The 15,662-nt window shown below is 47.7% G+C and overlaps 1 protein-coding gene across 2 annotated transcripts in view; it reads right to left on the bottom strand.

Annotated features, from left to right (window-relative positions):
- BBS4 (Bardet-Biedl syndrome 4) overlaps positions 1-15,662 on the bottom strand; it is a 43,996-nt gene that overhangs the window by 10,119 nt on the left and 18,215 nt on the right. Inside the window, exons 3-10 of one of the 2 annotated variants that reach the window (XM_062612127.1) lie at positions 14,444-14,523; positions 10,363-10,426; positions 9,566-9,677; positions 8,032-8,104; positions 5,532-5,585; positions 3,633-3,760; positions 1,753-1,807; positions 285-353 (exon numbers count right to left, since the gene is read on the bottom strand). In XM_062612127.1, coding sequence (XP_062468111.1) covers positions 285-353; positions 1,753-1,807; positions 3,633-3,760; positions 5,532-5,585; positions 8,032-8,104; positions 9,566-9,677; positions 10,363-10,426; positions 14,444-14,523 — 635 coding nt within the window. The remainder of the gene's footprint in view (positions 1-284; positions 354-1,752; positions 1,808-3,632; positions 3,761-5,531; positions 5,586-8,031; positions 8,105-9,565; positions 9,678-10,362; positions 10,427-14,443; positions 14,524-15,662) is intronic. The other variant, XM_062612128.1, reaches the window with a different exon arrangement.

Here is a 15,662-nt window from a genome sequence, read left to right as displayed (position 1 = left end):
TAAAGTAAATTCCACTTGGTTTTGCTGCAACTTCAGATTAGAAATCAAAGGGATCAATTTAATATCCCATATTCTGCTTCTTCCCCTTTCCCTACCTCCACACACATCCAACTCCCTGCCCAGGGAAAGGTCCCAGACATGTACTTCAAAGAAAGCTTTCTGGGTATGATCCTTGTCAGCCTCTCCAGGCTGACCCTCGCTATGGATGGCAAAGCTCTGATACTGGAATTAGCTTTAGGAGGTGTCTCATCATCATTCCACTGGTTCATTTCCACTCCTCATACCTTGTAGTTGCCTGGGTCGTAAGTAAGTGCGTTCCCAAGGTGTTCAAAAGCCTTCTGGTACTCCCCAAGCTGGGAAAAGAAGTAAATAAGCATCAGAAATACAGGACTAAGGGGGTTAAGAAGGAGAAGTCCTCCCTTGGCTTCCAACAGGCTGCAAGTGTTAGTGGGCATGACTTTGCCCATATAAAAGCAGATGACTCTTTAGAATCACTTAAATAAATCCTACAATCTTCAACTGAGTTATGCCAGAATTATACCAGTCCAAACAGGATAAAATTCTGGATACTGGTGTCCTTTTTTGGTCACAAAAATTGATGAGAAGCCCATCTGTCACGCCAGCAATTGTACTGACGCATCCAAGTCTAGCACCTTCTGTAATTAGCAGCAAGTGGGAAAGCTGTAGAAGCATCTTTAACACTCCTGAAGGTGAGCATGTACCCAGAGGCATGCAGAACAAATGAATCACAGCACAGACCTGGCAGCTAAATTCACAGGGTGAACGTTATACTCGTGCTACCTCCATCTTACAGATCCCCCTTCCCACGTCATACTCCCCTTTATATCCACACACAGCCACCTCAGACATCCAAAGCTCCTACTGAATTTCCACAGCTCTGGAGCAAGGCAATTTTTTTCCAGATCTACATTTTACTCTCAAGCATCTAAACAAAGACAAGGGGAATGGCTTGAACCTGCCAGAGGGGAGACTGAGATGAGCTCTTAGGCAGAAGCTCTTCCCTGTGAGGGTGCTGAGGCGCTGGCACAGGGTGCCCAGAGAAGCTGTGGCTGCCCCATCCCTGGCAGTGTTCAAGGCCAGGTTGGACACAGGGGCTTGGAGCAAGCTGCTCTAGTGGAAGGGGTCCCTGCCTGTGGCAGGGGTTGGAGCTGGATGAGCTTTAAGGTCCCTTCCAACACAAACCACTCCACAATATGATTCTATGAAATGCTCAAGGATCTTTCCAAATCCACATTTGGTGCCAGATTTCCAGCCCATCAATCCTTTCAGGCACTACTGCCTATTCTTTGCTTGTGGGAAGCTTACTTTTGGAATAATGAGACAGTCCTTCCCATACATTTTACAGACCCGAGTGATAAGCATTCCTTTGTTATTTAAATCGATTCCCATTCCCTTCCACGGTGTGTTAGCACTAACAATTTCATGGCTGCTTTTGCAGGACAATAACTTGCTAGACTCCTGCTCCAGAAACAAGGTAATGACTAGTCATGTTCTGTTATACTTGGAGGATTTATAACAGAATTAGGCTGGTTGCCAAACAGAATTCCTGCCCTGGCTCAGGTCCAGGAAATCAACTTGCTTTTAGTGGCAAAAGGGAAAAAGAGAGAGAAAAGCAAGCTCTGTCAGGCTGAGGGCAGGCTTCAGAGAACCGTGTGCAAGTCATGGGCAGGTGGACAAAAAAACCCTGGATCATTTTGACAGTAACTAAGTTCCTCAGAACAGGTTCAGTACCTGCAAGTACAGCAGCCCCAGTGTTGTAAGGAGGTCTGCATTCTCCGGGGAAAACCTGCAATACAAAAGCCAGAGCTGGTTGCTTATTAGCACTGCTAGAACAAGGTAAAACCAGACCATGGAGCTGTGATGCTACATTATAGCATCACAGAGAGTGATACAGACATCATTTCACTCCAGGAAATTAACTGTTATTACTAAATACAAACATTAGAACAATTGTCATCGTGGGGGCTTCATCTGAGGGATAGGACACCTAAGATTTCAAAATCTCTTTACAAATGGGAAGGCGACAGAGTTCTGTGAAACAGAACTGGATGCATAAGAAGATAATGTGGTTTTGTTAAGCTTCAGTGTGAGTCTGCATCAGTGACCTGGAAATAGAAAATGGGATTTTCCACAGTCTCCCATAAACCAAGCTGTAAAACCATCCTAAGCCTCCTGGGCCATGTAGGACATGCAATCTTCAGCATTTCTGATGGAACCTACACACACTCAACATCAGACTTTTAATTCACCCTATGAAATGATTACAAACCTGGTGTCACAGACCAGCTGTGGACCAGAGTGCTCAGAGAGGCACTACTTGTTAATGTAACCCTGGCCATACACATCAGTCCATTCAGCACAGAGAAGCTTGACAAAATATGTCCCAAGGGCTTTCAGTTACTGTGTGCAGCTCCCCATCCTTTGCTGTGTGAGTTCACACAGCAATGCTGTGAACCCTTTTAAAAGCATCCCCATTCCCAGTAGCTTTTGAAGACATGAACAGGATGAAAAGAACAACAAAAAAGAAAAAGCAGAAAGAGACACTGTATTTGTGGCCTCCCTCACCTTAAAAGAAGGAAGTTTTCAGCTCCCTGTTATCAAGACTTATGAAATGTAATATACACACTTACACTGGCACCTTTACACCCCAAGCAGAACAAAGTGGCCTGTGCCTGTTGTTGAGTAACCACAGAGCAACAACAGTCTGTCCTGGAGCTGGTAACGACAGGCAGATGAGAACACAAAAAACCTCAGGAAAACAGAGGAGTGAGGAAGAAGGGAGGGCAGAGGAGCACTGAGATAAAGAGACATCAACCTGGTAAGATGCTTAGCAAGGATTATTCACGTAATAAACATACTGGATTAGAACAAATGTTCTCCCAACCCAATACACTGTCAGACGTATTGGGTACAATACATCTGACATTGGGTCAGATGTGCAACAGCAGCTGTGTAAAGCAGCAGCCTGGAAAGAGCCTGTACAGAATGTAGATCCTCCAGTGGCTTCTGACATGCCCCTGCTTTTCTTTAGGGTTTGTCTCCATTACAGAACTACACCTTAAAAGCACTGGTAAATCAGATGCTCAGGAATGCCCTAACCCAAGACAGATCAGTACTGAGAAACAGCGAGGGGGTGGGAGAAGCTCCCTGTCCACCACCCCATCATGTCCTTGCCTACTCACCCGCTCCCCAACACAGATCATTCCAAGTGAAAACAGCATGTAAAACCCAGCAACTGATTTCTGACAGAATCAGGGTTACAGAGACACCCAGGTTCCGCCTTTTTAGTGGATAAAGTCAGGTTTGGATAGGTTTGCTCCCAGGCATCTCAGTCCATTTAGTTTTCCACTTTTGCTTTGGTGGCCCTTCCAACATCTACCTTTTTTCCCTGCCACACTGTCAGCAGGAGCAGGACTACAGCTGAGAGCAGAGACAGCTGAAGAGCCTGAAAGTGCCAGCTTTGCACAGAGGATCCACTGTACCATCACTGGTAATCCATAATCACCATTGCCTTTTTAATCATGTCCTCAATTCAGACCTGGGACATCAATCAAGTTCCTCCTGGTACAGGATGGGACATGGGCAGATAGAAAAAAAGGATACGTTCTTACTCTACGGCTTTCTTATAGACTTCAATGGCTTTCTCCATCTCCCCCTCCAATAGGTGAATTTTCCCCAGCATCATGTAAGTCAGATCATGTCTGCTGAGCTCCAGGGCATTGTTTAGCTGGTCTCGTGCCTAAACACACAACCACAGAGAATAAAAACAAGTAAAAAGTGATTACAGAGACCGCAGGGAAGCAACAGCTCAGGAGCAACCCCCAGCAGCCAGTGAAGTGAACAGCCACCACCCCCTGAGCTCGGAGAGCCTGCCAGCAGAACCCAGCCAGCTAACTGTTGAAACAAGTCCTGTACCAGGAGCCACACACTTGCAGGGACAGCAGAAGGCAACGCAGTGTGCTTCAAGCCAAGGCAAGAGGCAATGACCTCCCAGGGAGGAGAGGAGCATGGGCCTGTTCCTGTATTCAAACATGTTTGGCTTGAGGGAAGCTCCAGATTTGTGAGGTTAACAGGTACATTACAGTTTATCCTCTGCTAAAATGCTTATTCCAGCAATGAGCGTGGATTGCCAAGTAAACAAGAGAAGGGAATCAGCTCTTGTTAGGCACACACTGATCCCCTCCAATAGGAGACACTTGGAAGCATATCATCTTGCCACCTTGGGGCAGCATCCTGCTGTCTCTGAGCACATGATATATTAGAGAGAGAAATGCTGTCACACTAATGGAATTCTGCAATACAGGGTATTTGTTACCAGCCCCTACTGAAGAGTCGTCCCTGAAGGCTTCATTATATTTTAGATGTCCTCATGGAAGTACTGCTGCCCATGGTGACCAGTACATCTCAGACAAGGTGTCAGCAGTTTGGAAGTTTGGAAGCTGTCAGTGCAGGCAACACATCTCAAGTATGAATCTGCACTCCAGAGCTTCTTGCTTGATTGCCTCGAACACAGAACGCAGCAGGGGTTTGTTGCAAGGGCCACAGCACTCCATCAGAAAGAGCAGCAGAAAGCAGCATGGCCAAATTGGGAACTAAAGGTTTCTAAATGCTGGATTTTCCCTTACAAAGTAACCCCAGAGGGTCAGAGACAGCTCAGTGCTCATCCCCAGCACCCAGGGGAGGGTTAAATGAGGAACTGGGAATGGCATGCTCAGACCTGGGAAAGAAAACGCCCTTTCAAGCTTCCAAGCTTTTGATGAGCTCCAAAGCTAACAGTGTTAGTGCTGCCACACTGCAGCTATGCTCTTGGGTGACTTTTGCTCCAGGCTTGGTGCAAGAGAAGCTTTGGATACAGGAGCAAATCCTTTCCATGGAGGACAAAAAGAGCCTGCTGCACCTCCAGCAAACCAACCCCATCACTCTTCTCTCTGAATCCTGGCAGACCCAGGGGACAGCAAGTTTTCTTCTGAAACTCTCTGCACAAGCTGCATCTGTATGCAGGGGAAATGGTTTGGGTCTTAACCATCCCGCTTTTTTCCTCATGAAGACGGAACTGGCACACTCTAAGGATTGCTGCTCCTCACAAAACCAGCAGTGTTCATGGCTCTGGCTTTGACAGGCTCAGAAACAGAAGGTGCTCCTGTTGGAGCACAGCTGGTTTTCTGTCTAGTTTCAGGTGGCTCTTTCAGGTTTCTCAAACATACCCTTTAAAACCAGAAACGCCCCCTGAAAAAAATCCTGGTTCAGGACAAGCCTCCCGACCTGCAACAAGCCTGCCTCCACTCCACAACCATCCAACTTCACTGCCCTGCAGCTGGCTCAAAGTAACTCAACAGGCAATGAAAGCAGAGGCAGCTCCCAAACTTTTGCTCCCAGAAACAAACACTGAAGCAAAAAACTTCCTTGATGCCTATCTCTGCAAATGATCCACTTCCAACTACCAAAGAAGGGGAAATTCCTGGGAACCTGCTTCCCATTCACCAGGGAGATACGACGAGCATTTCCATTACCTTGTTGAAGTGCTTCAGGTACATGTAGCAGACACCCAGGTTGTGGCTGATCTCCTGTATGAAAACAAAATCAAACAAGCATTACAAAAAGGGCCCCATAACCCGGGCTCAGTGTGTGCTGGAGCCCAGAACCCCACCGTGGGCTGGGCTGCACCCCCAGAGCGTGAGCAGCAGCTCAGGGAGGGGATCCTGCCCCTCTGCTCTGCTCTGGGGAGACCCCCCTGCAGCTCTGATCCAGCTCTGGGGCAGCAGCACAAGAGGGACGTGGAGCTGTTGGAGCGAGGCCAGAGGAGGCCATGGAGATGCTGCGAGGGCTGGAGCAGCTCTGCTCTGGAGCCAGGCTGAGAGAGCTGGGCTGGGGCAGCCTGGACAAGAGAAGGCTCCTGAAGGGGAGACCTGAAAGCAGCTCCAGTGCCTAAAGGGGCTGCAGGAAAGCTGGAGAGGGGCTTGGGACAAGGGCCTGTAGGGACAGGCCAAGGGGAATGGCTTTAACCTGCCAGAAGGGAGACTGAGATGAGCTCTTAGGCAGAAGCTCTTCCCTGGGAAGGTGCTGAGGTGCTGGCACAGGGTGCTCAGAGAAGCTGTGGCTGCCCCATCCCTGGCAGTGTTCAAGGCCAGGCTGGACACAGGGTCTTGGAGCAAGCTGCTCTAGTGGAAGGGGTCCCTGCCTGTGGCAGGGATTGGAGCTGGATGAGCTTTAAGGTCCCTTCCAACACAAACCAGGCTGGGATTCTGGGATTCTGTGAAACACAAGCTACAAAATCTGCCAGTGATAACAGTCATGGGGATGAGCCCTGTGCCTGGACACACCCGTCTTGCTGTGTAGATCAAGTAAACCTATAAATTCAAGTTACTTCAGGAACTTACAAAGCTTAATGGTGATTGCACACAGACTCCAGGCCACTGAGACGAACAACACAGAAATGATGACAGGTCTTTGGAGAACAAGGAGCAAAGACTGGTTTCTTCACCGAGATGTGATTCAGTTCCCAGTGAGGTCTCTGAAGCTCAGTAAGTTGCCCTTATGGGTGGCTCTCAGTGTAGCTGTACAGTCACTGCGATACACTCACTGCTGCACACAGCTGGGCAAAACTGGGAGACGTGCCTAGTTTTCCAAACTAGAAGTTGAGCATTGGTAGAGCTGATACCCCTCTGGCATCTTAAACCATTTAGCAATAGAGTAGGAAGATCACTTAGGGATCCCAAACACTCTAATGACACTGCAGGGAACAATCACACCTCTAATTCTTCACTTTAACAGACAAGCTACTTGACACCTTCCCTACCTGGCCCATCTTGGGAAGCTGAAAGCGAGGTCCACTAGAGTTCCTCCTTTCCGTTCCAGTAAGCCTTTCACTGCTTCATCAGTTTAGACAGCCTTGACCTTTAAAAGGAAACTCTCTTATTTCCCCATTAACCCTCTTAGAATAGTGTTTTCCTCTCCAGCTGTGTAGAACAGTAATGAATCAGTAACTCCCGGTTACTGCAGCTTGCACAACGAGATGGCATGAGGAAGGGCACAGGCTGGCTCTCCTTTCATGGGAAGGCACGGGAAATAACTAACTGAAGTACCCACCAAAGTCTGCCTGCTGTGGCTGTAAGGAGGGTTATAGGGTGTCAAGCACATACTGCAGGTAGTTTGGTCAGTGAAGGGAACGCAGACTTGAAAGAAGACCCACTGTATAAAAGGTCTGAGTTGACTGGCACAGGATAAGTTGAATAATACCAAACACATCCTTGTATCAGGTCTGAATCTTCAGAACACCAAAGGCACTGCCAAAGTCAGTTGAGTGCCTGGTATCTTCAGGAATGAGATCACATGTACCAAGTCTATCTTGGAAACAACACTGCCGCAGGCAAACCAGGCCCCTGCAGAAGGCTGCCCACAACTAACTGCAAGCCACGTCCTTTCTCCTCTTACCCACGGTCACACATTTCCCTTTGCAATGCTCTTCCTTCCTTTTTTGTCTTCCTGTTTAGGAGGTTGAATTTGCATACCGCTCCTTAGCATCAGCCTACATTTTGCCAAAACAGGCAATGCTTGGTAGGTAACAAGTAACCCTCGCAGCCAGTTTGAGGACAACCTTTTCAGTGGTGTTTTGCATTACAAAGCTTTCCCAGTTACACAACCAAGTTTTAATGCTACCTGAGGGTTTCCAAACAGCGAGCTCATCCCATCCTTTCCTTCATGTATAAACATGGCTATGTGAGCACTGACACTCTGCAAGGCCCAAACATGTTGCTCGGTTCTCTGTGCGCCCAGACAAGGTGTGGGATCTGCAGGCAGAAAGGAAGCCTTGCTCCTGTGATCCCAAGCAGGCACTGCAGAGGCTCAGCCGTGCCTGGGAGCCTGGGCTAAGAGGTGATGCCTCGCAGCCCTGCAGCTCCTCATCTGCTCAGGCCGAGCTCACCTCTGCTTGGAACACATTTGCAGATGTCTTCATAAAGCCACAGAAACATCTGTGCACTCCAACAGCCTGCACCTCACTGAAACACTTACCCAGTCCTTTTCATCGAGTTTAGCTGCTTCATTGTACACTTCAATGGCTGCCTTGTGCTTCCCCAAAAGAAACCTGCAAAAGCATTTCAGGTTTTATTGTTAATTGCTTTGAAACCCTGCTGTGCAACCACTATCACCTCTGCTAGTGAGAAATGATGCTATTTGCTGGCTCTCCAGAGACCTGCACGAGAAGCCCTGAGTTTACAGTCTCAGCAATATTACAATCTGACTCCTGCTCCCTTCCGGGGCTAGGCCATCAATCCTGAGAGATGCTGAGGCACAGCCTGGCATTACTGGAGATGCGATGAATGAATTCACAGGCTCTGAAGTCTGCCTTTGTCTCAAAGGAAAAAGAGTGGTCTAATACCTAAAGGGGCTGCAGGAAACCTGGAACGGGACTTTTTGCAAGGGCCTGTAGGGACAGGCCAAGGGTAATGGCTTTAACCTGCCAGAGGGGAGACTGAGATGAGCTCTTAGGCAGAAGCTCTTCCCTGGGAGGGTGCTGAGGCGCTGGCACAGGGTGCCCAGAGAAGCTGTGGCTGCCCCATCCCTGGCAGTGTTCATAGAATCACAGAATAGAATCATAGAATAGTTCGGGTTGGAAAGGACCTTAAGATCATCCAGTTCCAACCCCCCTGACATGGGCAGGGACACCTCACACTGAACCATGTCACCCGAGGCTCTGTCCAACCTGGCCTTGAACACTGCCAGGGATGGAGCATTCACAGCTTCCCTGGGCAACCCATTCCAGTGCCTCACCACCCTCACAGTAAAGAACTTCTCTTTATATCTAGTAATATATAAACTTCCCCTGTTTCAGTTTTAACCCGTTACCCCTTGTCGTATTACTGAAGTCCCTAATGAAGAGTCCCTCCCCAGCATCCCTATAGCCCCCCTTCAGACACTGGAAGCTGCTCTGAGGTCTCCACGCAGCTTTCTCTTTTCCAGGCTGAACAGCCCCAACTTTCCCAGCCTGTCTTCATACAGGAGGTGCTCCAGCCCCTGAGCATCCTCGTGGCCTCCTCTAGACTTGTTCCAACAGTTCCATGCCCCTTTTGTTTTGAGGACACCAGAACTTTTTCAAGGCCAAGTTGGATGGGGCTTGGACCAACCTGCTCTAGTGGAAGGTGCCCTGCCTGTGGCAGGGATTTGGAACTGGATGAGCTTTATGCTCCCTTCCAACACAAACCAGTCTGGGATTCTGATTCTAAACCAGACATTCAGAGACAGAAAGGGGTCTGTAGGGCAAGTTCACACAGGTCAGGTCAGCTCCCTTAGCTCTGGACCTAGAAACCAGCATGTTACTCCTCTTGCTTAAAGCACAAAGAAAAAGAAAGTACAATAGCAGCCAGGCAGATAACAGAGATTCTGCTTCTAAGGGTAGCCCATGCTTCTGGAAACCAATTCGAGTGCTGATAAGGAGTCAGCATGTTTGGAATTAAGCAGCCTGGGATTTCACCTGATGACAGGGCAAAAAACAAATATGGAGAGTCCTGCGTGGCTCGTCAAAGAGAAACAACAAACCAGCACTCACAGCGATCGTGCCACCTGCTTGAGGTTGTCTGTGCTTCGGGGGTTCAGAATGGAACATGTCTGGAAAAGTTCAAGAGATTCTTGAATCTTCCCCTCCAAGCGAAATATCAAAGCTGTAAAGACAACGTATACCAGGCAAATTAGTCTGTTGTGTGCAGGAAAACTGTGCTTCCCTGACAGCAGGGGAAGAAGGGGGAGTATGGATATAACAACACTCATTCGGTCTTTCTCCCTCCTGCAGCAACCTCAGGCAGATGCTGTGTTTGAGGGCAGAACAAAACACAATCAAAGGACGTGTGTGTGTCTGGAAAAATGGCTGGGTTTCAGAATAAAGGCAGCTTTAAACCCCAACTTCTATGGGCTGCAGTATGGCCTTGGCCAACAAATCCCTGCAGCCCCCACCACAGCACTTTGAATTGCAACACCAAGTTTTGGGGCACAGTTTTTAGGGGGCAGAGGACAGGAGGAGGAATACCATCCCTTAAGCAAACAATAAGAGAACAATCACCCGAGGCAGGTAGCTCTAACAGCAAACATGCTTCTGTAATACAATCAAACACCCCATCCAACACAATGAAGGCCAAGTGCCCATAGTCCAAGGAGAAACGCATCGATACAGAGAACACAGAAAATCTCATCTCCCATTGTGCAACCCCCAAACTTCAAAACTAGGCCAAATACTTTTGACATGTTAATTTTGTACGTTTCTGTCACCTGTCCCCTTCTTACTGTTGCTGTATCTCAAATCAGAACTTGCTTGAGCAACATTCAGACTTCCAGAGGTGTCCTGCAACGTACCTTGAACGTAGACTGCATATTCACACAGCCCATGAGACTCCTGCAGCTGCTCTTTGATGAGAGCCTGGAATGACAAAGCACAGAGAGTACAATTCAATCACAGTCTTCCTCACTGAGAAGCCCTCTATCTGCTCCACTCTTCCCCCATCATTGAACTGCAGCATCAGCTTCCAGCAGACCATAAAGCCTACAGATATTTCAATAAAGGTAATCTCTGTGCACAAAACCTGATTTCTGGCTGGCCAAGTGCCTTCTGCAACCTTGATCTGGAGGATTTTGTGGAAGGGCTACATAGAGCTGTGCTGTATCTGTGCTTACTGCAGAATGCCTTAAAAAAGCTTGAATTTAAACAACACACGACCCACTGATGGACACAGTTCTTCCTTATGGGATGGTGACAGTGGTATCACACAGAACTACAAAATGCATTTAAATGCTTGGGAAAGTCAGTATGCATGCAGAATTTGTAGCTAGTTGCTGTAAGATACTACATTTATCTGCTATGTAAGTTGCAAACTCCCATCGTTCTAAGAAAGCTAAGGACAGTTACAGAAACACAACCTTGCCTGTAACAACAGCACTGGGCTGTGGCTGGGACAACTACAGGAGGGCACAGAGGAGTGCAAGCTCACCACTGCACGTGAAGAGCACTGTGCCAGGAACACTGCAGCCCTTGTAGCATTTCCTAGGACAAAATTAATTAGATATTACATGGAAAGTGCCCCAAGGAATCTCTGGAAGCATCCTCTGCTGATACGGGTATCTGCTTCCAGCCATTTGTGAAGAAATAAATTGAATTGGAGCAACTGCAGCTGTGTCAATGGAAGTCAAATGAGCAAATGAGGAGTATAAGGGAAAAGGAAGGGGGGGAAAAGTAAACTGATGAAAATGTCAGTTTTTGCTGGCTGCATTCCTGCAGTGACAGGCTTGGGGGGGGCACAGTTTGGCATTATTCCATAGTCACACGTGATCTGAAACTAAAACTGGTCAAAAGAGTGAGTGACCTTTGGGAAGATGAGGGCTCTGACTATGAACTGAGAACATCATTTCTGCTCCAAGACTCCTCCTCTGCTCAGAGTGGAAGAGATAAAGGGGAAAAAGAAAGATTTCTGAGCCAGGAATAAGGTGGTGCTCACCTAGCACTCCTGTCTGGTGTATGATCAGCACCAGCATCCCCTGCCTCCAAGCCAAATAAAAGGGAAGGACCTGATAACAAGGAGGAAAACTGAACTTCAAATACAGCACACAGAAGGAAAGTGGAATGAAGACAAGGAGGGTTATTACTGACAATGTGCACTTTGTCAAAAGAAAACTAAAGAGAGGAAGGAGAAGGAATAACAAGTTGAAACTGCTCACCTGTATCTGTTAACAGATCTGCATTATACCCTTTATAAAGTACATTAAGGTAGGAGCTATATCTGCTAAGATATCTTTATAATACTCTTTACAAAGTCCATTATTACAGGACATTCAACTCAGATATAACCAAGCATCTCCTGAATATGGATACTCTCTATTGCTCCATCTACATAAACCCAGGTTCTCAGAGCAAGAGAGGGCAATAGAGAGCTATCTTTTGGAGAGATCTGCCTAATTCTGTAATATCCCAGAGCAAAAGGCCCTGAGCTGAGAAATATGATGTGTAATCCCAGCTTTTCCTCCCAGATTTATTTAACCGACAGAATTCAGACGCTGGCAGGAGACCAACCAGCACAAGGGATTGTAAAGCATCTGGTAATTTTAATAACTCCTTCCTTGCACACAGCAGAAGCAGAAGAGAGCAGAGCTGGAACTGATGTGGGAGCAGAGAGCTGAGCGATGCTCAGGGCCTGTCCCTGCTCTCCCCCCGGCCTGGCTGTGCAGTCACAGAGGATGCTGCAGCTTTACATACACTGGGTACAAGGAGAGGCAAATCAACCACCCAGCATCAGCCATCTCTCGCTGTAAGGAGCACAGCAACATTGTCAAGAGCTTGGTGACACCAGAATGGATGCGGAGTGGCACTATAAGGGGTAAAACCAATTTAATGCCTTCACTTTAAGGAAGCAATTTTGGTGAATAAACAGCTTTTTCTTGGCCTTTTACGTCATTGAAAAATAGGGGAGTGTTTAAAACAGTGTTAGAGAGAAAGCATTTCAACGCCCTGAGTGGGAAAGAGGATCTAGCAAAATTCAGACCCAAATGAATAACATCACGGGTTATTGGTTTCGTAGCTGAGTCTTAAAAGAAAATTAATGGGCTCTAACGAATGCCCAAACTATGCTGAAATCAAGGAGATAATAGCAATTTAAGCCACTGGGGATACTATCAATAACCTTCTTCATTTTGAAGCTATTATCCCCAGATAGCATGTTTGGGAATAATGGAATCCCAGACTGGTTTGGGTTGGAGGGGACCTTAAAGCTCACCCAGTCCCAACCTGTGCCACAGGCAGGGACCCCTTCCCCTAGAGCAGGTTGCTCCAAGCCCCTGTCCAACACTGACAGGGATGGGGCAGCCACAGCTTCCCTGGGCACCCTGTGCCAGTGCCTCAGCACCCTCACAGGGAAGAGCTTCTGCCTAAGAGCTCATCTCAGTCTCCCCTCTGGCAGGTTCAAGCCATTCCCCTTGGCCTGTCCCTACAGGCCCTTGTCCCAAGCCCCTCTCCAGGTTTCCTGCAGCCCCTTTAGGCACTGGAGCTGCTCTCAGGTCTCCCCTTCAGGAGCCTTCTCTTCTCCAGGCTGCCCCAGCCCAGCTCTCTCAGCCTGGCTCCAGAGCAGAGCTGCTCCAGCCCTCGCAGCATCTCCACAGCCTCCTCTGGACTTACATCTGTACTTAACATGTGCAAGCATCCAGGGCATCAGCTTAGATCCGTAATCCCATGTAACACCAGTAGAGCAAGGCAGAGACTACCATAGAGCATCTCAGCCCACCTAAGACCTGAACTGCCTTCTGGACATGCCTATCGACCCCCACTGACTGATGAAGCAGCCTGAGGTTCCCATCTTATCCGTGTCAAATCCAGACCTCTGAGCATACATCCATCACATCTGGGGAAAGGATGGAAGATCATTCAACCTGCTATGGTCTGTATGGCCAAACTTGTTCATATTTACTGCAAGGACCCTCCTTTGTGAGCCCTGCGTAAAGGCTTTGCTGCCTTTTATTTTTACAGCTACTGTGAAGCTGGCCTGCCAAGTAAAAGCTGACTTCTCCCAATTTCTGCCCCCCCCCGTTTTGTTTGCTGCCGTGACTGATGAGGACATGGAGAAGTCAATGTTGCCATTATGTCATCCACTTGGTTGTTCTGTTTCCCTGAGCCATACATCTCTGCACGCTGTGATTCCACATCACATCACAGAAACAGTGACTGTTCACAGAGACCAAACAAATGCAGTCAGATGAACAGAAAAGAGAAACAATTTTCCATTTGGATTGCTGGCCCAGCCTTTGTTTGTATCTATTTAAACCAAGACTGCTGATGATACAACCCTCCAGCTCCATTAAGTAAGAGCTGAATGAGTTTACTCCAGCTGCCCCCAGGAGTTCTCCAGCAGAGACAAGTCCTGACCAACCGCGGTGTTTCAGAAGCAAAAAGTCTCTTCAGCTCTTCTTTGCCCATGACAGAAGTAGAAAGCCAGCTCTTCGTGCCCCCCACCTGCCCACTGGCAATCCGCTTCAACAGCTCCTGTTCATTTTAGCAGGAAAACATGCTGCTTAATACTAGATTTGCCATTTCCTTACTCCACTTGTCATTATAATCCTGAACAACCAGTTCCCCGCCACCCACCAAGCCAGGAGGAATCAAAAGGTGCAACATACAACACACAAATGAAAGAATTTTGTTCAAAGGTAACCGAGATTTCTCTTTTTAGGCTTGGCAGTGATGTTTTACTCAATCGGAGTGTTTTTCATAGTCTTGCTGTAGCACCATCAAGAGACCTGCACTATAGAACTGTTGTTATCATCGTTTTGTATTTTCTCTTGGTCCCTATTCCAGAACAAGTCAGGAAAGAGGGTGCTTTGATAAGTGGTATGAAAACTATCACTCATTACATCAGTAAAGTACTTCCTAATGCAAAGTCCTACGAGCAGCTCCTACCTTGCACTCGTCATAGTCCCTGCGGACATACAGTAGGTAGATCAACCAGTTCTTCCTCTCTAGGACTGGTAACTCTGGCGCTGTAGATGGAAAATAAGAAGAGAATACAGGAGATCAGTTTGATGAGCAGAGAACCGGGGCACAGAGATCTGCAAGCACAACACCACCGCTTCAACAACTGCAACTGCACTGGCTGGTGCAATCAATCACTTGACTTGAAGCCTGGACTGTGAATGTATAAACAGTGTCTGGGTTTAGTTTACTTCTCATACTGATGCATTGCTCAAGACAGACATTAACTACGGCCTCTTAGCACAAAACTACACCTCAAAAGACTTGAGGCACTGGCTCCTTCCAATGCAGTTACTGGAGCAAACAGCTCCAAGCACCAACTACGTCTGAATCCAACACTAACACTGCTCCACAGATCTGGGGGAATTGGTGCTTCCAAAAACACAGGCAGCAGGCTGGAGGAAGAGACTCAGATTCACATTTAGGAACTAGGGCAGAAGAATCAGAGAGCTTTAAAATCAGTTTCTGGGAGTGAATGAGAAGGTGAAACACACAAAAGGAGATTTTGGAGTTTTTGGAGATGTTGCTGCTCTGAAGGTGTGAATAATTTAAAGAGGTCAAACTTAGTTCTTTGAAACTGTGAAGGAACTATGAAACATCACACGTCTGAGACACTGTGAAGCTCCTGGCAGAGAAACGTGTTTGATGCAGCAGAGACTGGCTGGTGCTCCAGCATTCCAATTCTCGGGAGCCAACAGCAGTAATTACGGCACATCACGAATGGATGTTGCTTAGTGATATTCACGTTGGGTTTCAAAGTTGAACACACTGCTGTGCATTTCATTAAGGCTCGAAATGTATTGCCTGTTATTCCTCTCTACTGCGAGATGCAGGGAGCTGAGAGGTAACCATAGCAACTGGCCCAAAAGCTCTACGTTTGCAAGTCAATATTATGACAGAAGTGCAGCAGCGAAGCAAGGACCAGGTCGCCTTCTCCCAGCCCACGGAGCATGGCACAGACCCGCACCACTGACAGAGACACAGGCTCAGCTTCCAGCACCCTGGAGCACGAGGTATTCCTTGGAGTGGTCCACAGGGCCCTCCGCCAGCTGGTGGCAAGGGTCATGATCACAGAATCATTCAGGTTCTAATCCTTTGCAGATCCTCTAGCCCAAACGCCTGCCAAGGCAGGGCCACCCAGAGCAAG

The sequence above is a fragment of the Pezoporus occidentalis genome, unplaced genomic scaffold (genome assembly GCF_034315485.1).
Source record: "Pezoporus occidentalis ecotype Australia unplaced genomic scaffold, CSIRO_AGI_Poc_V1 ctg159, whole genome shotgun sequence".
In the NCBI taxonomy this organism is placed as follows: domain Eukaryota; kingdom Metazoa; phylum Chordata; class Aves; order Psittaciformes; family Psittacidae; genus Pezoporus; species Pezoporus occidentalis.
The sequence above is the reverse complement of the archived record's forward strand: the minus strand, read 5'-3'. Positions and strand labels throughout refer to the sequence as shown.